The following is a 24,305-nucleotide window of genomic DNA, read 5'->3' as shown; positions in this document are numbered from 1 at the left end:
TCAAAGAAAAAAAAAAAGTAGATAACTAGTATTTATAAAACTGAGATATAAATTTTTTTAGATGTATACATACATTGACACATAGACATATATTTATGTGCAACTTATGTTAAATTAGTACATTGTCTTAGTTATATCATTATATTAACTAATATGTTATTCTTCTGACTAAATAGCATTTTTTTACTTTAAAATTAGCATATAATTATATGAATATAAATTGATATGTTTAATTATAAATTAATAAAAATTTATCATATTACGCAATATATTATCTATTATATTGGTTATTAAATTATTGTTATATGCATTCACGTATAAATATTTCTTTAAAGAAAAGAAGTTAGTTTGAATTTTGTAAAATTAAATTATTTACATAAGCCAAAATAATAAATAACAATGCAGACTGCACAAGACAACTAATTTGTATTCATTATTAAATTCTCAAGGATAAGTAATTGGGTAAAATTGGAAGAAGAGAGAAAAACACGCTGCATGGCCGTGATATCCACTTAGCTTCCTAACCCAATAACTCGTTAATATTAGGGATTTCTTAAGCCTGTATTACTAGCAACTCATTAATTAGGCCACCGATAACCCATTCTCCCTTTCTGTAACGTGTTTATTAGTAGCTCTAGCTGGAGAATTCAGTGGTTTTTGACTTTCTTTTCCACTGAAGTAAATTCGACTTATTATAGAAAATCAGAGCTTAGCTGATCTAACCACTACCTACCCCATGAGCTCTATAAAAGAGCCGAGTCCTCGCTCACAAAGGTTAACTTGCCAGGCATGCTGATAACTCTGTTTCCTAGTAGCTCAGGATTTGATTCTACTTATTTATTTCTCCACACTTCTGCTTTGATATACTTTTTAAGAAATGCACTGCCCTACGTCTAGCGAACCCATCAGAACTTAACCCAAATTATGGGCTTCTGGCCCCTGACCGACTCATTCCTTGTTTGCCCTCTTGACGCTTGTAGCACGCAACCAGATTACCAAATTGAGACTTTATTTATGAATGAATGAAGTATTGAATGGGGATCCAGTTCGTTTACCCTGTACGTTATCTGAATCCCTGTGCATGAACGAATGCAGTCATGAATAGAAAGTTATGGGGCAAGAACATCACACTCCATACTTTTACTAATTACATACCTCCCATTGAATTCAGGTCTTCGAATCTTCATACACTCCGCCATGGCCCATTTTGAAGGTCAACGCCTTCTTCTATGCTCTTTTAATGTCTCGCTGCTTCTTTCTGGATTGTCTTAATGCAGTGTTAGCTTCAGAGAAGGCTTTAGTCAACTATCTGGCTTTTTTTATTTATTTTTTTCTTGGGTGGCCCGGAAGTCAACCGTGTATTTCGTATACGCTATACAATATTGGGAAATGCGCTGGCTGGATAGCCAGCTTAGGAGAATGAATTCATTGATGATGGGCAATCCCTCGACATAAGAACCATATTTCACCAAAGGATGAGCCTGGAAACTTAAAGAGGGTTGTTAATGGCTGTGTCAGAAACAGTTGTATAGTTGACCAAGTCTAGCTCATAATTTCTAAGAAAAAAGCTTCTCTCATGTCGACTTTCTCTGGTTTAATTTGGTTTTCCTTCATTTGTTGGGTTTTTTTTCAAGTTAAATCATAGTTACATGCTTGCAATAACTTGCTAATATAAATTACGTAGAAGAAGAGCTTCAAGATATTAATAAATAACTTACAGAATTTCTTAATTAGATACTACTGAATTAAAACCTTACTGTTGAGGACATTTTGTCAATGCATAAATTACTAGGGATTATAGTCGTAGAGCTGTCGTATGTTAATAGGAAAGCCAATGCTCCGATCTCCATCTAGCAACTGCTTGGCAATGATGATATTAGCAGCCTCTGTAGGGTGATATGCATCCCAAAACACATACTTTGATCTATCATCACATAGAACAGAACCTGTGCTTGTATTACTTCCTTTAAAGCAAACAAATGGTGGAAAGTATCCTCCGCAACACGGTTCGTATGCATTCTCAAATCCTACATCAAAAAAAAGAATTCAACTAAAGCAAGAGGCTAGAAGATAAAAAAAGAAAAAGAAAATTGATGAACATGACTACGGTAATTTGCTAACTTACCGTATTGTCGATAATCAAGGATAATGCTGAGAACAGTATCAAAAGAATTTGCATACACGAAGACAGACTCAGGTTCCATTTCTTGATTTAACCCACTGAGGATCTCACGCAGTTTCTTGTTGTAGCCTTGGATTAATTCATTCACCTTCACAGAGCATTCTCCACTTGGTAATAAATTTAGTGCACGGACAAATGGAATGCAACCAAGAGGTCCAATCCCAACTACAACAAATTTTCTAGCTCCTAATTCGTGCAGTCGCTTCATGCGTGGAAATGTAAGTTAATATGTTAATTAGTAATAGAAATGATACTTGAATTTGAGCATTTAGGGTTCTGAAAATAATTAGCACCTTAAGCTGTATAGTCAGGTTGGAAACCATAAAATCCTGAAAGATAGCAGGGGAAACCTTGTCACCCTGGAAAAAGGGTATTGATGGCTGAACATAGTTTAGAATATCATTGGATCCTGTGGTTAGTGAAAAGATTGCTTTCTTGAGGAATTCTCTGGTGCCATTGTCCCCCATCACATTAACCATATACTTTCTACTTTGTTCAAAATAGCTTATCTGCTGTTCCAGAGGCACTCTTCCAATCTGCTCATTCATAACCAATTAAATGATCTTGTAAATTAATTAAACTGATGATGATCTCTGTTTCAGTGTTTGGAGTAATGTAATTGTAACATGTACTTACAAATGAAACTCCTGTTTCGTCCAAGATTCCAGAGGCCCCAGAAGCATAATTAATTCCTGTGGTGATTGCATCAAGCTCAGTGTTTGGCGCTAGATAAGGTGGTGGAAAAGATCTACACCCAAGTTCTTGACCTGATTAATTTAGCAATCAATTCCAAATGTTATTATTTCATAACATTCTTTATGATTAGATGGGATGGGTCTCAAATAATTAATTTGAAATATTCTTTCATGATTGCATTTTACCTTGCCATTGAGTGTCGAAGTTGTTTCCAAAGATATGCCATTGCAACAAATGCATGACACAGTAATGACTAACAATTTAATTAGACATAAATAGCTACTTTGTCGATAAAAACAACGATTGAAGAAAGAAATATGATAAATTGGACTACTCCTGTAAAAATGAACATTAAATTAACATAATATCTCCTTTCTATATATTGCTCTATAATAACCGCTATATATTACTTTATACCAACCGCTAGATATGTAATATAATAATTAAAAGAATTTATACTTCTAAATGAGTTTTAAATTCGAGACCTACCTTTTAAATTATAATTATCTAAATAAATATATATATTAATCTGTACTATTTTTTATGGTATAATTTAAATTCATAAAAAGAAAGCACACAAAAGATGCTTTTTTTAATAACAAAAAAATAAAAATCAACTTACATCTTGAATTAGAGGCAAGGCGATTGCGAAATCTATTAGAGGGCTTGCTTTATCAAAATTAGTTGAAAAGCAACAAAGAAGCACTTAATCAAAATAAAGAAAGTAGCATGTTACCTACAATGTCAGGGATGGTACGACCATTGGTAAATCTCCCAGAGGGTAGACCTCCAGAAGGCTTGAAATCGATACCATAGGGAGGAGAGTTGGCCTTGGATAGGGTAAACAAGTAGTCATTATTTCCTGTATCCACCAACGAGTCCCCGAACACAAACGAAGTGAAAGCAAAGGAGCAGATAACATGTAAACACAAAGCCATGAACACAGTTAAGACTAAATGCCTTGAGATCTTTAGAGTTCCCATTTCACTTTAGCTAGAGTCCATCAATTGTAACAACTATCGTTTCATTTTAGCTTCTTTAATTGTGTACATCCTCATGATGACATAACGCTAAGAGGTACTGTTTGCAAGCTTACTTAACTTCTTTGAATAGGTCGCTTAGGATTGGGTCAACAACAAATCCAATTTACTAAGTACAATAATTTATTTTTTGCAGATTTTAATTCATTAGAGGCGCAATGGGACACAATATAAGATAGTTATCATTATATAGTCATTCCAGTAATGTTACCCATTTTAGAAAAACGAATTTATTTTACCGAATATCTCAATTTTTAAATAGAAATATTTTTTTCACTTAAATTAAACCACAAATATATTATATTTATTTTCTAAATTTTTAAAAAATTTAAATTACCATACACGAAAACTCTTCTATCTGTTCTTTTCCATTTTGTTCTGTTGCAGGTTAACCAGAAAAATCATTGATCAGGTGTTTTCCATGGTTATCTTGGAGAATTAAGGTTTGTCATAGATTCATAGCTAATTTATGGGTGACCTTAACATCATGCAGCATTTATCAAAGTTTCGACTAATAGCAACTTCTTTTTATTTCCACCCTTATGAACAGAAATTGTTATATCGCTTTCTGCTAGTGACAATATTGAATCATTTATATATAGAATCTCCCAGTAATTATATTTTATATAAAATTTTATAATTGTAAAAAAAATAATTATAATCTAGACCAGTTATATACTCTTATAATAGTAGAAATTAGTTTGATTCTAAGAACATATTATAACTTTGATAAAAGGTGCGTTAAACATAATTTTTCTTTAAATGAAGTTCTTAAAAGAAAGAAAAAGTTGACAATTAAAAAATAATAAGAACAATAATTTTTTTTATAAGAGTTTTATAGTCCTCCATTACTGAATTGTTAAGTTCATTCTCCATAGAAGTGGTAAAAAAAAAGAAAACGTATTCGATATCAAGCTCGTCAAAAAACATCTACAAAGTTGATACATAGCTTAATGCCAATGAGTGAAGCATTTTTCCTGCAAAACTGCAATTTATTACTCCATCAACACGATTGATAATTGTTAAGAGTAGATTTTTTTATTTATATTTTTTAATATTTGATGTTTATTTTTATTTTTTATTTCAAAATATACTTATTAATTTTTATTAATATAATATCTATATTTCTTCTAAAAAAATATACTAATTCAATCTCTGAATTTACTTGGAAAAGTATATTAATTTTAATGTTATTGTTAAAGAGATAAGATGACTTATATCTAGTTAGTTATTTTTTATTTTTCATTTTATCTCATATGAATTATAATTATACTGCAATTATACTATAGTAACATCCTTTCAAAAAAAAATCCTATATTAACAACTCATTAATTTAATGTAATACACAGTCTTTATAGTTATAAATATTTATATAATAATTTCATTTTGTAAAAGAATCTTGATTAAAAAAAGAAGAAGAAGAAATCATTATATATACCTGATATGTTAACCAACGCTAGAAATCCTAAATCATTGCCTTGTACTTTAAGGTGGGTTTACTAATTTGTACCCTTTATTTTTTTTTTACTGTAACTTTACCCATTACTATTATATGAACCATTTGTTGAGAGTATTATCTGAAGAGTGTTAAGATTTACAATTTGATTGGGTCTTTCTGTATAGTTTTAAAATTTGTTTGGTAATATATAAATAAAGACTTTCTAACTTTACAAATATAGAAGTTTGTATTGATGAAACCCAATAGAAATTATTAATCATTTTCTTTTTTATTTATATAAAAAAATAGATTTAATTAATTAGTTTACGTTTTTTTTTTTAATTATTTATTTAACATGGAAGGAAGGAGGAATAACTTGGCAGACGCAAGTCTTTAAGGACGGTGGCAATGAGAGGTCACTACTCGGTAGCGGTAGAATAGAAGTCATGTGCAGGCCTTTACATAAATGTGCAAAAAAGAAATAATTGTAATATAGAGAGTGGAGAAATTACTTTTCTAACTCTCATTTTATATGAGTGATAAAAGTCAACTTTTAATATCCACAAAATTGACAGTTCAATATAATGTGGTTGCAGTGAAATTTGTCCACCTTTCCTTCAGGTACCTCACCAAAATTGGTTTGGCCAAACTCTGGCCATGCATAGTATCCAGTAGCCCCTCAAACAGGCAACCATACATGGTATATATTTCTTAAATTGATTAAATCTATTTATTTTTGGTATTTTAAATATAAATTTTATTTTAGTATAATTTGAGTTTAAATGTGATGAGCTGTATACAAAGTGTACAGTCGACAGCCATATTGTTGACAGTATTTTATCTAATATAAAATTTATTTAAATTTTTTTTAATATCAAATTTGTATTTAGTGCAAATTTAATTTTTTTAATAATTTTAATTATAAATAATGAATATAAAATTATAAAATCAGTGATTAAACGTTGACAATATAATAATAATAATAATAAACTAATAATTAATATATTATAATAATAAAAACATAAAATTATATATATTTATGTAAATTATTATTAGTTTTTAACAATAATATTTATGTAATCTTTATAAATTAAAGAGCTTCTTACAAATTTAATGTCTGGAGATATTAAATTATATAATACTAAAAAATAATATCCTTAAATTACAAAAACTTTATGAATAAAAAAACATCTTTGCATAAATGCATGCATACATATAGCACTTGTATCTCTCGATGACGGTATAGAAACAAAATAATGTACATGGGCAACAGAAACTTAGACAAATATTTGGAAAACATTCAAAACTATATAAGGTAAAAACATTTTAATTTTTAAAAACTAAATATATATATTCATCATGATGTATAGTTATGAAATTATATTATTATAATAGCGAGTTATAAATATTTAATTATATATTTTAATAATTATTATTATTGTTATTAAAACATCAATAATTGGATTTCAATTTACTATTTTTATGGGTGATTGTTCGATTGAGGTTTAATAATACTGTATCTCTACGTATGTTCTTATGCAGAAACAAACTGTATAAATGTTCTCTTTTGCAATTTTCATTTTATAATTTTACATCCATTATCCATTATTAATAGTTATAACCTTACATTAAAATTAATTTGATAGTAAAAGAATCCGAAATTATATAATTTTATACTAAACTAAACTTTATATTTTTTAAGCAAATTTATAATCTTAATCAAAAAATTATTTCTAAAGAAAAAGAAAAGCCATTCATGACCACCATGCATGGCCAAGCTCATTTTGGTGAGGTACTTGAATGTATGGTCTACCATACATTTCCACTACATCATATAACATCGATTTGCCACCTCATACAAAATGACATAACTCGAAAAATATTTTCTCAATTCACCTATATTCTTTTTTTGTTGCACACATTTAAGTAAACAGCCCGTCATGTGAGCAACACAGTGTGCAATAAATACGGCAAGTTTGGAAGACCTGTTCATTTTGAAAAATAATCCATAGCATTAATGAGCTACTCAGTATCAAAAGAATGGGTTGTAATTACAACCAAGTGGATGAGAAAACAATGTGATCTTGCAATCTATTAATTTCTTAAGTGCAAGAAAGGGTCTTGTTTTCTTGGGTCATTAGCTCTTTCTTTTTTGTTTTACTTGAGAGGTTTAAAAGAAAATCCAGTGTACTAACATAAATTTATAATAAAATAGTAATACATTTTGTCTGAAGATTCAAATATGAAAAGGAAACTTACAAATGTACTTAGGGTAAAAATCTTGTCAAGGAGACTTGTTTCTTCGCCTGGAGGTTCAACCGCTACCTACTTTTATTTCCTTTGTCCAACAAACGATGTTAAATGATCTGCTATCTGTTATAGTCTCAGCCATTTCTCTCCCTCTCTCTGATAAATTTCTTTTCTTTCCTTTTTTTTCCGAGGTACAAAGCCCAACACGCTTTCATCAATTATAGTGACTTTTTTCATCAATTTGTGTGGCACATTTGGTAAGGGTCAAGAAGCCATTAATTTGTAATATATTTTACATGATTCTTTTTCAGCAACTCTTAATCAAGATTCATGATCCTCAATCCTTCAGTTTGAATATCAAGAGATAGAAGAGAAGTGGGAAGCTTATTACAGTTACGTAACATGTTCCCGATGGCATGTTCATCTCCATTAGCCAAAGATGACTAGCTAGTTAACTTTGCCTTTGTATAAGCTCTCACTGTCCTTCTATCTCTCATTCTCATTTTGTGTATCGTTTCTTTGTGATCTGGTGAAATGGGTGTAATGGGCAAAACAAGAATGGTCTTAACATTAACAAGCAGAGGCATACATGAGGCCTTGAGCTTCATTGTCTTTTCTTTCCTTGATCTTCTCGATTGCATTCTATGCTTTGCATACAAAGTCGCGGATTTCTTGATTGAAGCAGAATGGAAACCTTGTTATTGTACTTCAGCTAAAGAAGCCATCACTAGCAGTGGTAAGATCTTGGTCTCTGAGAAAGGTGAATCCAAGATTGTTTGTCTCAGTTCTAGCAAGTTAGAACTAGAGGAAATCTCAGATACTCTGTATGCCCGCCCTTCACTGCTTTCTGAGGTTTCAAAATCAACTGTTAATGAGCTTAAAAGAATCAAGGTTGAGAAGACGCTTGTGCAGTCTTGCGGGAAGTTCAAGAAAGGAACGGTGAGATCCACATTCACTGTTAACTCGACCATTGTTGAAATGCTTCAAGGAAAGATTGGTGGCCAGCAGTCGCATCCTGTTCCAAGATGGTCTGATTGTGATTGTAAACAATGCACTTCTTGGACCACTTGTGGGAAAGAAACTCTCTTTGTTAAAGCTCAGGGTCCAAAAGGTAATTTTTCAGCGAACCTGAAAAATCATCTATTCGCTAATAGTAACATTTTCTTAATATTGGATTAATGTTGATTGTGGCAGGTAAGACAAAAGAAGATGTCCTCTTTATTCATGGATTCATCTCATCATCAGCATTTTGGACGGAAACTTTATTTCCTAACTTCTCAGATACTGCTAAATCAAGCTACAGATTTTTTGCGGTGGATTTGTTAGGGTTCGGGAGAAGTCCTAAGCCAACAGACTCTCTTTACACACTTAGAGAACACTTGGACATGATTGAAAGATCTGTTCTTGAACCTTATAAAGTTAAATCCTTCCACATTGTAGCTCATTCTTTAGGTTGCATTTTGGCCTTAGCACTTGCCGTGAAACATCCTGGATCCGTCAAGTCACTCACTCTCCTTGCACCTGTAAGTTTACATCTTCCTCTTCTTCTTCTTCTTCTTATACCATGTTTTAATCTAATCACAATAAAGTAACTAATGACAGTGAATGATTAATTGTTATCAAATCGCAGCCATATTATCCCGTGCCAAAGGGAGTACAACCAACACAATACGTAATGAGAAGGGTAGCTCCAAGACGCGTGTGGCCACCAATTGCATTTGGAGCGTCCCTTGCTTGTTGGTATGAGCACATAACCAGAACGATTTGCTTGGTTTTGTGCAAGAATCATAGATTGTGGGAATTTCTTACCAAACTTGTCACAAGAAACAGGTAAACTCATCACACCTAAGATTAATTTAATGAAGAACATTTCTTTATTGAAATCTTCACTACTACTACCTTGAACATCAGGCTTTATGTATGTTTTATATATAATCCACGTCTTTTCATGCTTGTGTGATTAATTTCCAAACTACCCCAACCATAATATTGTTGGTTTTCCACCTTGAAAATTCTTTAAAAAAAAAAAATTGGAAAAAGAAGCATTGGTATTATTTAGTAGAAAGGATTCGTTTTTTTCTCTTTCCCTTCACTTGGGACCTACTTATATTTATTATTTTGTTGTCTTTTTGTAGAAAAAAAAAAAGAAGATAAAATCGAGGTTTACAAGTAATTTATGAGCAACTTTTAATTTGCGAAAATTGTTGTTCAGAGGAATTGTTTTCTTAATATTACATAAAGGATTGTGATTAAGGATGTCGTTCTCGCGATTTTCGTGCATGTGAGGATGAGATTTATGCCTCTAATCAATGCTTTCTTATTGAAATTTTTCTTTTTCTTTTTTGTCCCTAACTTAACATGTGATCATGCAGTCACAAGAGTCGATCTAGTAGTCAAAACTGAGAAGGTTCTATAAAACAGATATAACTCTTTCTTTCTAAAATTTCCTCTCAATTTATCCATTAAGTTAGATTTGGAAGTTTAATATTTCTATTATTTGGAGATCCCTTTAGATAGACGACAGGAATCGTTGAGATCATTAATGAATTTAGACTATCACTTTTGCTAAGTTGTTGATTCATTAATAAGTTTCAGGCCAAATTTTAATGGTTCACCTGAACACAATTGTCATAGCGATGATTTATTGTTTATACAGAAAAGGAATCCTGTATGGACCCCTTTAATATAAATGACTCGGTGTCTTTATAGCATCATAATCCCTACAAATTAATGGCTAATATATATAGCCGGAAAATATGTGTAGGTAGGCCACCTATACCATTTCAATTGGTGAAAATTAAATGTTCTGGTTTGAAAAATATTGATCGTAGTCTACCTTTTATCTTAAGAACTCAAGTTCTCAAGAACGGGTGAGAAAATGCAAACTCTTGAATGCCAAATACATAAAAACTACAATCTTACTTGAATAGGAAGTTATTAGATAGAATTTTAATTTTTCTTTTCTTGCACAATTTTAATTCTAATTTCTGATGTAGTACTCCTGTTTTAAAATTTAAGATATGAACTTAATGCAACATATAATAAAAGTTCAGATGTATTTTCATGTTCTAAAAATATGAATGTTTAAAATTGAAAACAATTATATAAATCTCTTCATCTATCTGAAAGCGATTGGAAAGAACTTAGGCAAGTGAAACGCTGACGGAGACATGTTTATCAATGCTGAAATTATTCATTCTCTCATTTATTTTGCTGTACTGTCTTGCTTATGCTTGGCTGAAAATTTTGAAGACAAAGACATGAATCTACCCTTCTGTTGTTGACATTAATGCAAAATTTTTCCCAAAACATGTATTGCAGGATCAGGACATTCTTGCTTGAAGGGTTCTTTTGCCATACTCACAATGCAGCATGGCATACCCTACACAACATTATTTGTGGCACCGGCAGCAAGCTTGACGGGTACCTGGACGCCGTCCGCGAGCGCCTAAAATGTGACGTCAGTATCTTCCATGGACAAAATGATGAGCTGATTCCAGTTGAATGCAGCTACAGTGTTCAGAAAAAAGTTCCACGTGCTCGTGTTAAGGTGATAGAGAAAAAAGACCATATAACTATTGTCGTCGGGAGGCAAAAGGCCTTCGCTAGGGAACTGGAGGAGATTTGGAGTAGATCAAGTGGCTAGAACACTACCCCTTTTTATGCACACCCTATATAGCTCTAATTAAGTCACCATATATGATATACATATATATTATACCAAATTGGATATAAGATAGCCTTAAAATTGGCAGGTTTTTCTACTACTACTTCAAGGTGTGAAAGATCTATGTTAATTTCAATCTTTAAAAAGAAGAAGAAAAAGATGAATGTTAATTACCCGCCATTATCAAAATATAAAATGATAGTGACCCTGATAATTAAGTTAAGGAAATGCAAATGCTAGCTAGCTGTTGCACGTTCTTGCTCTTGAAATCCTTTTCATAGTTCTTGGAGAGAAATTTGTAGTTGTTGAAAGTACCGTTGAAGCAATCAATTCGAGTCATGCTGATGTAATGCATTTCTACTGTCAAATTCAGAGTTATCATATTATTCTTGATTCCAACATTTTTAGTATAAGAACCAATTATTCAATATGCGTATATAAATAATTTGATACAACTTCTTCCTTTACTATTTTAAGAACCTAAATTTCCTTTTCCAGTGCTGATGAGGAGACTTCATTTCTTTTCAAAACTTCACATTTTATAGACATTAGCTACTACTATTTAACTGTGTGCAGTTCTATTTATTGCTCCAGTGCACAATAATTAAAAAGAAAGAAACTTTTCAGCTATGACTATAATCCAACCAACAACATGAATGGTTTTCCTTTTTCTTTTTTTAATATATTTTTTGCATGTAAGAAATAATTATATTTAATAATATTTACTTCGGTTAGGATATCAAGTATATAGTATTACATATATCCACATATTGAGTACGTAGAATATTAATCGTAGATCATACAATTTTATAGTCACTCTTATAAAATAAAGTAGTCAACTTAAATCTGTCAACTTTGTATTGCATCTCCGATTCTACTTCTTAAAATAAAAAATATTTACATAAAAAAATAAAATATTTTATTTAATTTTAGTCGTTATTTATATTTTGTTCCTATCTTTTCTCATAAGAGTTAATGACTCTAATGTACTTTCGTGTCCTTTTACATAAGCCTTAATGATTCTAATTTCTCTTTTTTGTCTTGTTAATTTTTTTAATAAAAAAACTAAATGATTTTTAAAATATTTATTTATTAATTTTAATATTAAATAAATTAATACTATCAATATAGTTGATATTACTATTTTTTAGAAATTAAAAATTATGTATAATTAAAAATCAATTTATTAGTGAATATAATATTTAAAAATATTATTTTTTATAATTAAAATTATTATCTAATTAGAAAATTAATTTGTTAACTAATATAATATTAAAATATAAATAATATGTTATTTTTTAAAATAGTCATTAACTAATTAGAAAACTAATTTATTAGTAATATGTTATTTCTTAAGATTAAAATGAGTGTTTAATTAGGAATGTAACTTATTAATAAAAGAAACCATAAAATAATACATGTAAACATAAATCCTGTGTGTCAAAAATAATACACATGTCAAAATAAAAAATTTACATATCAAAAGAATTTAAATCTTAAAAATGAATATATATAGATTCAAAGAGCATAAGTTACTAAACTAAACTCGAATAGCTTAAACACAAAATATATTATAGAATTAGGTATGAGGTTTTCTTAGATTAGGCAGCACTCAATACCGAATAAAATAATAACAACAAAAGCAATGAAGAGAACAATACATAAACATCTTTATATTACAAGTCCATGTGATATGCAGCGAGAGATTTGAAGACAATTTTCATTTGAAAATAGTATATGATATTTAGGAGCATTACACATGAGCCTCCTCACTAATAAATACCCAAAACAGCCTATTAATTATTCTCTTCCAACTCACAAATCTGAACTGATATGACCTAACTGTGCATTTATAAACTGCCAAACGCAAGTTAGACTTTTGAATTATATATTTCGGTTTTTAATTTTATTCTTTTTAAACCCTTTGTTGAGAATTAGATTAAAATAATAATATTTATCCTGACATTCTTAGTTATTTTAGTAAAAAGAGTGAACTAAACAAAAATTATTTATTATTAATATCAACTACCGTCCATAACTATTTCTCAATTATGCTTCTAATTTTGATGAGCTTTATAACAGTACAAACTTCTGTAACTCAATTGCTCCATTAATAAGAATCTCTCTCTCGGTATACCAGACAAATAAGAAAGCTTTTAATTTTGAAATATTTGATTCTCAGTACATAGAAGTTTAGGATATTTATGATTTTTTAATTCATTCAGTACATATTTTATATATTAATTAATAAAAAAAATTCTTATTAATAAATAAGTCTAATTTTAAAAAGATATACTAATTATATTTCATTATTATTTATAATTTATTGAGTAATTGAAGAAAATGGAAAAAATATTAAAATATTTAAAATTCTTTTAAGAAAATTTATAAAATTTAAAATGATTAAAGGCTGAAAAATTCAATTAACCGATACTAACAATTTAAGTTTAGGATTAATAAACTTAAAAATTAATATGTATATATATATATATAGTTAGGTTTTTAAAAACGGCTAACAGTTCGGTTAACCAAACTATAATCACCTCTAATCTCTACCATTTTCACTCCCACGACTGGTCTCATCCTATACCATACTCTATAAATTTCATGAATCAATACCATCAAATAAATGCCATGAGTCAATACCATTTTGATGTAATGGAATTGCAACTTTTTTTATCATTTTATCTATCATTAAACACTTACTCAAATATCATAGTGATCTCCACATAAAGAATGTGGCCGATTTTTAATTTTTTTTATCTTGCAGATAATTAGTGCAAATCGAGTTTATCCGGCGACATTAATGTCTATAAAAAAAATTACATCTACAATTGTCAGCAATTAATAATCAGATGAATATTTTAACTGATAGTATCATTTTAAATTCAATTTCAATTTCAATTTAGTTGATATGAGTCTAATTTTCCTACCTTAATTGATGTGCAATGTTTTCTTGTGGGTATTGGAAGAATCGTGTTATTTTACATTGCATATGTTGTTCCCTTTGGCGGTGGAATCTGTGGACATTCATTTTTAAAAAATAAAAAAGAAAAAGAAAAAAGTAGTATACGTATGAAAAGTGAAGATACATAAATGAGCAAAATAAAGATGGAGAAATTTTGAAATAAATGTGGCTGGAGTTGTGGTACCCAACTTTGACTCTGTCAACTAGTGAAGTGTCTTCTTTATAAACCATGATCGCTGTTTTTGTAGAACATAAAAATCAAATCATTAAAATGGAATTCAAGGTAACCCTATGCAATGTTGTTGGCTACACGTAAATTTGTGTTAATGAGTTTGGTGGAATCAAACGACCTAACAATTGCTAGCTGTAACATCCTAATTTTCATTACTCTTTTATATTAACATTTCCCTTTCCTGTTTTCAAAATATAATAATAAATTGATTCTAATTCTTCCCCAAATTATGCACGTGGCTTATGTTTTAACTTAGCCTGGCTTCTACTCTTTTCCTATCTTCTTAACAACATTTACTTTTTCTTTAATTGTTATCGTTTTTTATTTATTTTTTATTATTATTCTTATTTTATGAAACTATTCGAGAGCAACTGTAAATAAAATTACAATATTCTAATAAAATTTTGCATCATTTTTTAATTTTATAGAAAGGCAGTGAGAATTTAGTTTTAAATGTGTAATTCTTGAACTGGGTTCAATGCTTGCGGTGGGGTGGCTAGCAGATGTAATCTGTTTCTAATGCTAACAGGAACTCGATTGAAGCGTGACATGATCTGGTTGGCAGAGATTGGAGCATTGAGGTCTTCCACATTTTTAGGAAAGGGAATTTTGGGCTGATTGGTTGGTAGACTTTGCCTTAACCTTTGCGAGGGGTGTTCATCGGATGAGAGCTGCTCCTCCGTCGATCTTGGATTTATTGCAGAGAGACATATAGAGAATTGCTTGGCCTAGAGTTGTCAGAGTTTGAGGCGTGTGCCTATTGCTGTAGTCTTGCATCTTTGTTTGTTTAGTTGGTTTTTTGGTGGTTTTTTTTTTTTTTTTCCTAAGGTTGTCCCCTTCTTCTGTATTCAAAAAAAATAAAAGACAAATACTTCAATTGAAATTTTTATTAAATTAAACTGATGAAAAAACTAAAATCACGATTTTTATATGAATATTTAAAAAAATGTTAAAATCGAAGGTTATATAAGATGTGGTAACACCCGTCAATTCCTCAATCTATTTTTAATATCTTAAGTTCAATGTCAAACTATAAATTCTACTGTTAAATCCCTAAGCTCATTTTCAAATCCTAATATGAAATTAAATCCCTATTTTATTTAAAAGACGAGACATTTCTCATTTATTTATTGTATTTTTTCAATATATTATGCGATGATACTTTTTTAAAAATTCTAGTGGTGTCAATCAATGACATTTTTCAAAACTTTATTTCTTGGTGGTGTAGATAAAGTGTCTGTTGAAATTCCTAAGTCAGTTTGAAGGTTAATTTTGGTTTTAGGATTTAAAATCTTTTAATGTTACGTTTTATTCACACATGTTAAAGTAGTTTGTTATTCAATTACCAAATTAGCTTAATAAATTAACTAAAGTGTCCAACAATGTGTCTAACCATAAAACTTTAGGAATTACTGATCGAGATTGTGAAAATTAAAAAAGTTATAATAAATTTGCTAATTATTTGCAATTTCACAGTGAAATATTATGTCGTGGCTACACGCGTGAAGGTGCTCTTTCTCCTGGCCTTCTCCACATTTAGTGGGCCATTGGGTGAGACGAATCATACTTGGGCTTCAAAACGACAGTGGACCCAGGTTTTAGTTAGCCCAGTGAACATTTGTTCTGAGGTGAATCAATCATGAAATTGGCGGACAATTCTGAAATTCCTGCAACCAACAGACAATATACGATATCCAGACATGTTAACAAACGCACATGATATTGAGACCTTATAATTTTCCTGATATAGAGAAATTCTTGATCCTATTACCAGATAAATTGAAACCAGGTTTTAGTTAATATCTCCCATGCCAAAAGCATTTGTTTTAAGGAGCAAGGAAGAACACTCGTCAAAGATTCTCAAATGGGAAAAAAGAACATAAAGGATTAAAGAAAAAAAGAACATGTACTATCGTGCCACGTGTGGTCAGTTCACACCATATTGTCGAATTTTTCACTTACTCAAAAAGTACTGCTTTTGGTAGCTATAGAAACGAGTTTTCCTTTGTTTGATTTAGCTTTACTTGGTATATTTGAATTACAGTCACTTGTTTTCAAGACATTACTGTGTTTCATGTTTTATTAAAGCATTTGTATGGGTTTAAATACCTAACGCAACATTGTTTTGTCCTAGTTAAGTACAAATTCAAGCAATCTTGATAAGACCAAGTGCTAACGTGAAAATTGACCAAGGATTTTCTCCGCTAACAACAAAAACCGCTGCCGGATGGCAACTCACAAAACGTGATTCAAGTGTGAAACACAGAGCATCTATGGTCTTCATTTATTTTTGCTTTATTAGTTGTCTTCATACTACTTCTAATTAGACTTTCCCAATATAGAAACAATTTTATTTTCAATTCATTATGGACACAAGAAATTCGAAGCTTCCAGGAAAAAATAAAATCAAAACCTCTGAGTGTTATCAATTTCCAAAACAGGTAAAGGTGTTCCAATTTAAAAACTTTCTTCCCAAAAAATAATATTTTATACCATTCGTGATGTTTAAGATTTTACTTTTCATTTTAACTATTACGTATAAAATTTTGGCTGCTGTCAAAAGAATTCCTTGAATTTATTATATATCTTCTTGTTAATTGGGACAATCCATTACAATTGAATACACGATCCGACAAAAAATTATCATGCGATTAATACCCCTATTTCTAGAGTATCACTCAACAGTTTAAATTTGTAAATGGAATAAAAATTGATTTAAAAGTGCTATAAATAAAGTAAAGCATATAGCTTTTTAATAAATCGAATGAGACTAAGTGAGTTAAAAATAATTAAAATAATAATAATAATAAGTTAAAAATCTCTTTTTTCTTTTTTTTTTTTATATTCTGAAAGGAAAAAATAGAAATTCCGAATCTAAGACGTTCTTCCATTAGATTAAAGACATAGTGATTAAAAAAATTTTAAAAAATAAATAAATTATAAAGTTCGCATAAAGTAAATAATTATTGGAATGTATATTTTGGCTGAAAAGGAAAGCTTGAATGTTACTCTAAATGTAAAGCTAAGAAACTGATAAAAGAGCATGGAGTTATCGCGTGGTAGACTTGTTTTGCCGGAGTTTTTCTTTACAAAGGGTCTTCTTATATTTATGAAGCTTTTGAATTTGGCGAAGAAGTAATCTATAACCCCCTAACTTTGTGTTGCTCAAATGTTTCTTTCCTTCAGTTTCTCCTCAACTTCCTGCAATAATCAGCTAATCGCTTCCAATAATTTTCTAACTTTTTCTTTTTTATTATTTCACATAATTATGTTTTTGAATAAATCATCGGTGATGTGTCGAAAACTCAGACTGGAAGTTAGAGCATTCGAGTCATAGCTGAAGGTGTGAGAAATGAATTCTTATAGCTTCTGACTCACAAACTAAAAGGCTTTTGGAATTACCAAATTTAAGTGCCAACCGCATAGTTTCTCACCAATAATGCTTCGTGTTATTGAAGCAAGGACTGCATCCGAACGGTAACGTTTCCATGTTAGAAAGAGAGAGAGAGAGGTATGACAAGACTATGAAAGTGATGGTGTGGGCCTGTGGGAATTGAATGAGAGAAATGACAAGACATTCCAAACAATGTTTAATTTGTTCAAGGAAGAAAACCTTTTCGGGTCACAATCTCGTTCCGATACATTTTCTTTTCTGAACAAGCTTACCGATACATTCAGGCATCATTACCACGTGACCTAATTGAAATTGATGTATGTCTTCAACTTTGCAGGGATTAATTTGCCTATTTTCAGCTTCTGGGTTCATTGAAGCATATGCGTTTTTGGGACCATGCTTTCTTTTCTCTTTGTTTTTCTCGTTTTTTTTCCCCCTCTTTTGAACGAAGCTTCTTAAGACGTCATCTTTCTACACGAATACTGGATCCATCTTGTAACCCATCAATTTAACTATTCTTTTCACCATTTCTTGCATAAATAATTCCAGATTTATTCTTTTTTATTTGTTCTAATATCATCTGTTTATATATTAGTAGAAAGATAGTTTTTCTTTTTATTCCGTCTTGACTTATAAAAATATTTTTATCAATTAATATAAATATGGTTATATATAATTAATTTTCAGTCTTAAGTAATTTTTATAAAAGTATAACAATAATAAAAATGAATGATATTAAATAAAAGAATTTATATTTCTATTTTGCATACAAAATGTAAGTGAATTTTTACAGGATTTTTCTTTTTTTAAAAGAAAATGCTTTACAGTTTCTCTATACTTAATTAGCTTTAATGACATTGACTGATGGAGAAAGTTTAAATCTAAATCCGTTGAAGTCCACAAGAATTTGTCCCTAAAAAGTAACCATTAGGCGCATTGTGCGAACATTTGGAATACTAATTAACGAAAGCGTTTGCTATATAACGCGAAACTTTAAGAAATTATTATATAGAAAACCGTATGAATAGCTTTAGCTAATTATTCGGAAAATAATGCTTAGATTTAACAGAAGAGTACGTGCTCTAAGATTCTTCAAGGAAAAAAACCCACCCAAAGCCTGAACAAAATGAGAAGCATTCTTCTTGAATCTTGATCACCCTCCTTAATTTTGTCATATGTTGTTTTGCAACCATTTTCTTCTTTTCTTTTTCCAATTTCATCATCTCTCCCATGCCATTTTTCACATAATTGAAATTGGAATGTATATATAATCCTCTTCTTTTTTTCTTTGGAGAAAATGAATATTAATTATTTTAATTAAATTTCTATATTAAAGATTCTCAGACAAAGAAAGTATTCTCTTTTATTTTATTTTATATTTTTTTTCACAAACAACCTTAGTTTTCTTATATTTTCGGTAAAGCATTAAAGTTTATCATTAAGTGTTTAAAACATAAATATGTTGTTTTTGTGTGATTCATTATAAAAGCTTATTACAATATATTTTCAGTCATTACTGATCGATATAAAATTTAAAAAGAAAATTAGATTTATGGTCGTCAATGTATATACACCACAATAGATAGGAGAGTGACACGTATTATTTTGATATTAGATGATTGATAAATATTTTATTATTTAAAATTAAAAATATATATATCAATTATTTATCTGTTTAGTGTATAGATAGAGACATTGTCGGTAAGATGTTTACCTACTTTTATCTTTCATACTTACAATTTTATATCTTTCATATTTGCAATTCTAAAACATCTGTTGACTCAAATGCCAGTTGACTTGTAGTTCAAAATTTTCAAAAATAATAAATGTCAACAATATTGCCAATTCTTCTTTTTATTTTTATTTTGGTTGAATTTTCCTTAAGCAGAAACAAATTTTAAAACTCTCTTAGGTAAAAGGGTAAAAAGTAAAACATGAAGCAATAGATTATGATTAGGGGATGATGCATGTCCAACCATAATCTAATTTCTTTGAAACGATTAGGAGAGTTATGATTTTGGCTAAAAAAATCATCCTAATAGCTTGATAACAGCTCAAAATGTACTTATGGTGAAAGGGCTGCCGCAAATGGGATTGAAAGAAGAAAGCAGATTAACATATGTACAGCTTTGCTCACATGAGTAAGATAAAAATTCCATTTAGGAAACAACCATGGAGTAATTCCATACTTTCTGGCCTCCACTTGGACAACATACAAGAAGCTATAATGATACGAGGAACTCTTAAACAACTATCAGCACTTTAAATATCTACCTTCTCCACATATGAACGTACATATTTAAATTAAGATAACTTAGGCAACATTAAGATTAGGAAGAGCAAATCAGAATTAAGCACATGTTGACAGCATTTTATGTCCTTTAAGTGAAGAACTTCACCTTAATTTAAGGGCTACTTGGGCTCCACATAATATCTCATGTACAATTACTTCTCAAATAAGGTTATTAATTAAACCATTTGGAGTAGCTCTTAGTTTTGCATTAGACTTTGAATAATAGCAGTTCTTACGACCTCTTCACTAGTCAATCCATCACGAATACTAACCACAATATCTTGAAGCACCACGTCCTTGATGCTTGATATGCTTGCGTGATGAACTTGAAATTCAAGTTCTCGAATTGCATTCATCAATCTTGCAGCTGGGTAATCAATGTCGGGGGACCGAACTCGGATCATGGCTTCCGATCCTACAATCCTCACATCCACTTCCATCTCTTTAGCTCTATAAATGGAGGAAGTCATCAAATGACGATCAATCATGGAACTGGTTGAATTATTGTCAAACACATTGTTACCACTAATCTTGGATTTCTTTGATACTAGTTGTACTTGTGTCTTTAATTCATCAACTTTGGCCTTAAGCTCCTGGATATAGGTCACTGCATCTGCAAGCAAAGATGCTTTATCCATCTTTGACACATTAGGAACCACAGACCGGAGTGCATAGAATCGATTATTAAGCCTCTCTCTTCGCTGCCTCTCGGCTTCCACGTGGTTTAGAGGCAATTCTTTGCCCTTAACTGGCTTTCTTCCTCTTTTCTTGATCCGATCAGTGCTTTCAACAGCAAAATTGCCATCAGAATCAAAAGGTCCAGAGTCAGAAGATGAGCGGCCTAGGTCATTGGTGGCATCTTTCTTTATATCCCCTTCATTATGCGTCTCCGGAGAGGCCTGCTTTTGGCAACCTGAAAACATACCAATATCAAGAACAGAAGCACTTCTGTCGGGGATTTGAAGCTGAGCCTCGGGCCTGGGCTGCTTGGGGATCAAGCAGGTAACATCTTGAACAAAGAGGGATTTGCACAGTTGCACTAGGCTCCAGTCTTCATTGATCATATTCGAGGATCCCAATTCAACAACTCCGGTAGAAGTAGCAATACAGACTAAAGTCTGTATCCCGTGCATCCGAGCCTCCTTAACTCTTCCACATTCATACAACTGAAGTTCATGGTCACCAGTCAACCAAGTGAAAGTACCGGAACCAAATGTTTGGCCTAAAATCCCCTCTCCAACATTAAACGATTGAGTGACTGATACTGTATAGAACCACCCATAATTTGTAACATCAGCATCTGCTAATCTTTCCAGATCCATTTCATCACCAAAAAGAGATTGGAAATCTCTAGTGACCTTCTTTCTTTCAAGATTGAATCCATATTTGAGTTGGTTCTGCTTGTTATTGCTAGGTTTTACTGCAAGACCTTTAGAGTCACGGAAATCACCATCACCCCATGATAAAACAAGGCGGCCATTAGGTTCCTTGGAAGCCTGCCAGAAGATGGCGTAAACCCACCATTCAGGCCTGCTTTGGAGGATATACTGGAGGCGTTGCTGGAGTGGAGGTAAGGATTCTTGACAAAAGGATATCATTGAAGCTGAAGAAGGAAAATTTGACATAATTTCTTCCATGAATATCAGTTTCTTGAAAGCTTGTTTTTTTCTTTTCTTTTCTTTTTTCAGTTGTATGTATATATTATTTTCTTTTGGAGAGAAAGGGCAGTAGGATTGAACAAAGGGAAATCAGGAGACACCTATTAATAGGCATCTATTGGAGGAAGTCATAATTTCTCATCGTACTATACGAAATCATTTTCACGTGGGCGAGCATCAAGTCATAGTACAGAGAGATTGATATCATCTGCTGCAGTTTCATTGAACCTTGCCATAGGCTTCCAGAAATATTTTGCCCTTTAATTTTGATAATCATTTAAACGTAGCTAAGGTGTTATAATCTACAGTGATTTTTGATATTTTTATTTGTTTGCTAATAAAAATTTATAAAATTTGAGTGAAATTTATATATAATATATTAATATATAGAATTTATATAAAATCACATACTGATATATTTTTATATTTTATATTTAATAAAAATAAAACTATTGAAAATACTATAAACTACAATATTCTAAAATTCACCTATAATTATCACTTATATTTAGTAAAGTAAAATTTACTTTGTCAAAATTACATTCATAAAAAATTCCATATATATGGGTCGGTACCCGTTGGGAGTTAAACTAAAAGTTAACGATTAAGGAGTTGATATATATTTTTATTAGACCTAATAATACAAAAAATTCTGAATTTTGGGCTTTTAAGAATTTTAGTTAGACTTTTCTTTACAATTTATTTGATTATATCTAAACTTAAAATTTCTTTTCGAAAATCACTCCCCAGCCGTACTTTTTGGCTAAAATGCTGATGTGGCATTAAAATTTAATGAAATATTAAAATGAAATAAAAAATTTACTTCTGTAATTAAATTTTTCAAATATACTTTAAACAATATTTTACTAATTATATTTTTTATCATTTTATTTTATAATTTCATACTCACAACTTTTTCGTTAGAAATTTTATAAAACAATTATTAACTAGATTTAGTTTTATACTATTATTTTTCATTTTACTGTATTATATAAATTATTCCTTACAATTTATTTATTACATTAGAATCAATTGTCTTTTAATAAAACTAACTCTTATTTCTTTATTTAAAATCAAGACAATCAAAAAACTAAAATGACAAAAAAAACTCAATTTAATTTTAAATATATTATTAAATATCAAATTTTTCAAATTTATCTTTAAGTCAAATTAATGTAAAATTCTATTTTTAGCAAAAACCATTCGGTGTCTATACAAGAATAATTAATTAGTCTCTTACTTACTCTAATTTATAACATAATTAAATTCTAAATAACATTTATATTTTAAAAATATTTATATTTATTAAAATACTAAAAAATTATATATTTTAATTTTAATTTCTCAAAATAAAATAGAAATTATTTTTATTATCAATATTTTTACATTAAAATTGTAACTTTTACAAGAAGTTTAAGAATCAAATTATATTTTTTTATCAATTTAGTTCTTTAATTGCATTCACTCTCAAATTCAAAAATATTTTAATGTAATAAATAAAATATAGAGGCAATACCAAAAATCAAAAGGTATATAGTATAAAGTCAAACATATAGCAAAGATTTTAACAAAAAAGTTTTTAGTATAAAATTAAAAATTAGAAAGATGAGAAAAATTATCTTTTAAATATTAAATAATAAATATTATTATATAAAAAATATAAGAAATATACGATTATTACCTTTTTTTCTTTATGTAACTAAAGAAAATAACAATGACAACACAGAAATCAAATCAACAATATCATCAACTTCAAAGAGAAATAGGATTTGGAGAAAACACATATAGAGAGAGGTTTTATTTTCCGTAGAGTTCGTTTATTTGATAATAAAAGAGATCCAAAGCACTCCTCGTACAGAAATATCCGTTAACTTTATGGTACATGTAATTAGATTAAAATAGCAGATTGCTCCAAATTAGACCAACTCAGTTGGTATATGACAGATACTCTTGGTGCTTTATTGGCTTATAACAATACTAATCCCCATGTTTTAATAACACTAAAAAACCATCTATAGACATTTTGAATCTTTAAATTTATTGTCTTTCTTGGTAGCAATTTATTTATTCTTTCTTTATAGTAATTTGTTTGTCTTATTTTATAAAATCTAAAACTGATATTTAAAAATTTGCATTTATTTAAGGACTCGTTAAGATAATAAAATCAATTTATGGCTCAATATAATCATCTAATAGAATATACTTTTTACCTATGCACCAAATAAAGCTATAATATCGGATAGAGTTGTTCAGTAGAATTTAGAGAAAAAGTTTGTTTTTATAATAAATTAATATATATCACAAATTTTACTAATAAATTGTTATGAATGAAAAAAAAAAATTTTAGAAAAAAAACAATATTGATCCGAATTCGTTGTGAATCAACTTATTCCATTAAGTATTAATGCTAAAAAAAAAAAAATGATGATGGGATGTCTTTTAGTCAATAAACTGGGAATAATTTGTGCCTTCATATGATTATTGGTA

At 29.9% G+C, this 24,305-nt stretch overlaps 3 protein-coding genes across 3 annotated transcripts; 1 reads left to right on the top strand and 2 right to left on the bottom strand.

The window, feature by feature from the left end:
- Window positions 1–817: 817 nt before the first annotated feature.
- On the bottom strand, window positions 818–3,871 carry LOC8288849 (GDSL esterase/lipase At5g41890). Its single transcript, XM_002518870.3, has 5 exons — window positions 3,615–3,871; window positions 2,819–2,949; window positions 2,476–2,718; window positions 2,126–2,384; window positions 818–2,027 (listed from the first exon to the last, which is right to left on the bottom strand). Exons 1-5 carry the CDS (start codon window positions 3,859–3,861, stop codon window positions 1,789–1,791), a joined length of 1,119 nt encoding a protein of 372 aa, XP_002518916.1. The 5' UTR covers window positions 3,862–3,871; the 3' UTR covers window positions 818–1,788.
- Window positions 3,872–7,523: 3,652 nt separating this feature from the next.
- Window positions 7,524–11,674, top strand: LOC8288848 (probable lysophospholipase BODYGUARD 3). The gene is made up of 4 exons (XM_048373637.1): window positions 7,524–8,717; window positions 8,801–9,129; window positions 9,237–9,436; window positions 10,928–11,674. Exons 1-4 carry the CDS (start codon window positions 8,141–8,143, stop codon window positions 11,250–11,252), a joined length of 1,431 nt encoding a protein of 476 aa, XP_048229594.1. The 5' UTR covers window positions 7,524–8,140; the 3' UTR covers window positions 11,253–11,674.
- Window positions 11,675–20,005: 8,331 nt separating this feature from the next.
- LOC8288847 (transcription factor MYC1) lies at window positions 20,006–22,079 on the bottom strand. Its single transcript, XM_002518868.4, has one exon. It carries the CDS (start codon window positions 21,795–21,797, stop codon window positions 20,358–20,360), a length of 1,440 nt encoding a protein of 479 aa, XP_002518914.1. The 5' UTR covers window positions 21,798–22,079; the 3' UTR covers window positions 20,006–20,357.
- Between the last annotated feature and the right edge of the window lie 2,226 nt (window positions 22,080–24,305).

Source organism: Ricinus communis, chromosome 5, assembly GCF_019578655.1.
Source record: "Ricinus communis isolate WT05 ecotype wild-type chromosome 5, ASM1957865v1, whole genome shotgun sequence".
In the NCBI taxonomy this organism is placed as follows: Eukaryota; Viridiplantae; Streptophyta; class Magnoliopsida; order Malpighiales; family Euphorbiaceae; genus Ricinus; species Ricinus communis.
The sequence above is the reverse complement of the archived record's forward strand: the minus strand, read 5'-3'. Positions and strand labels throughout refer to the sequence as shown.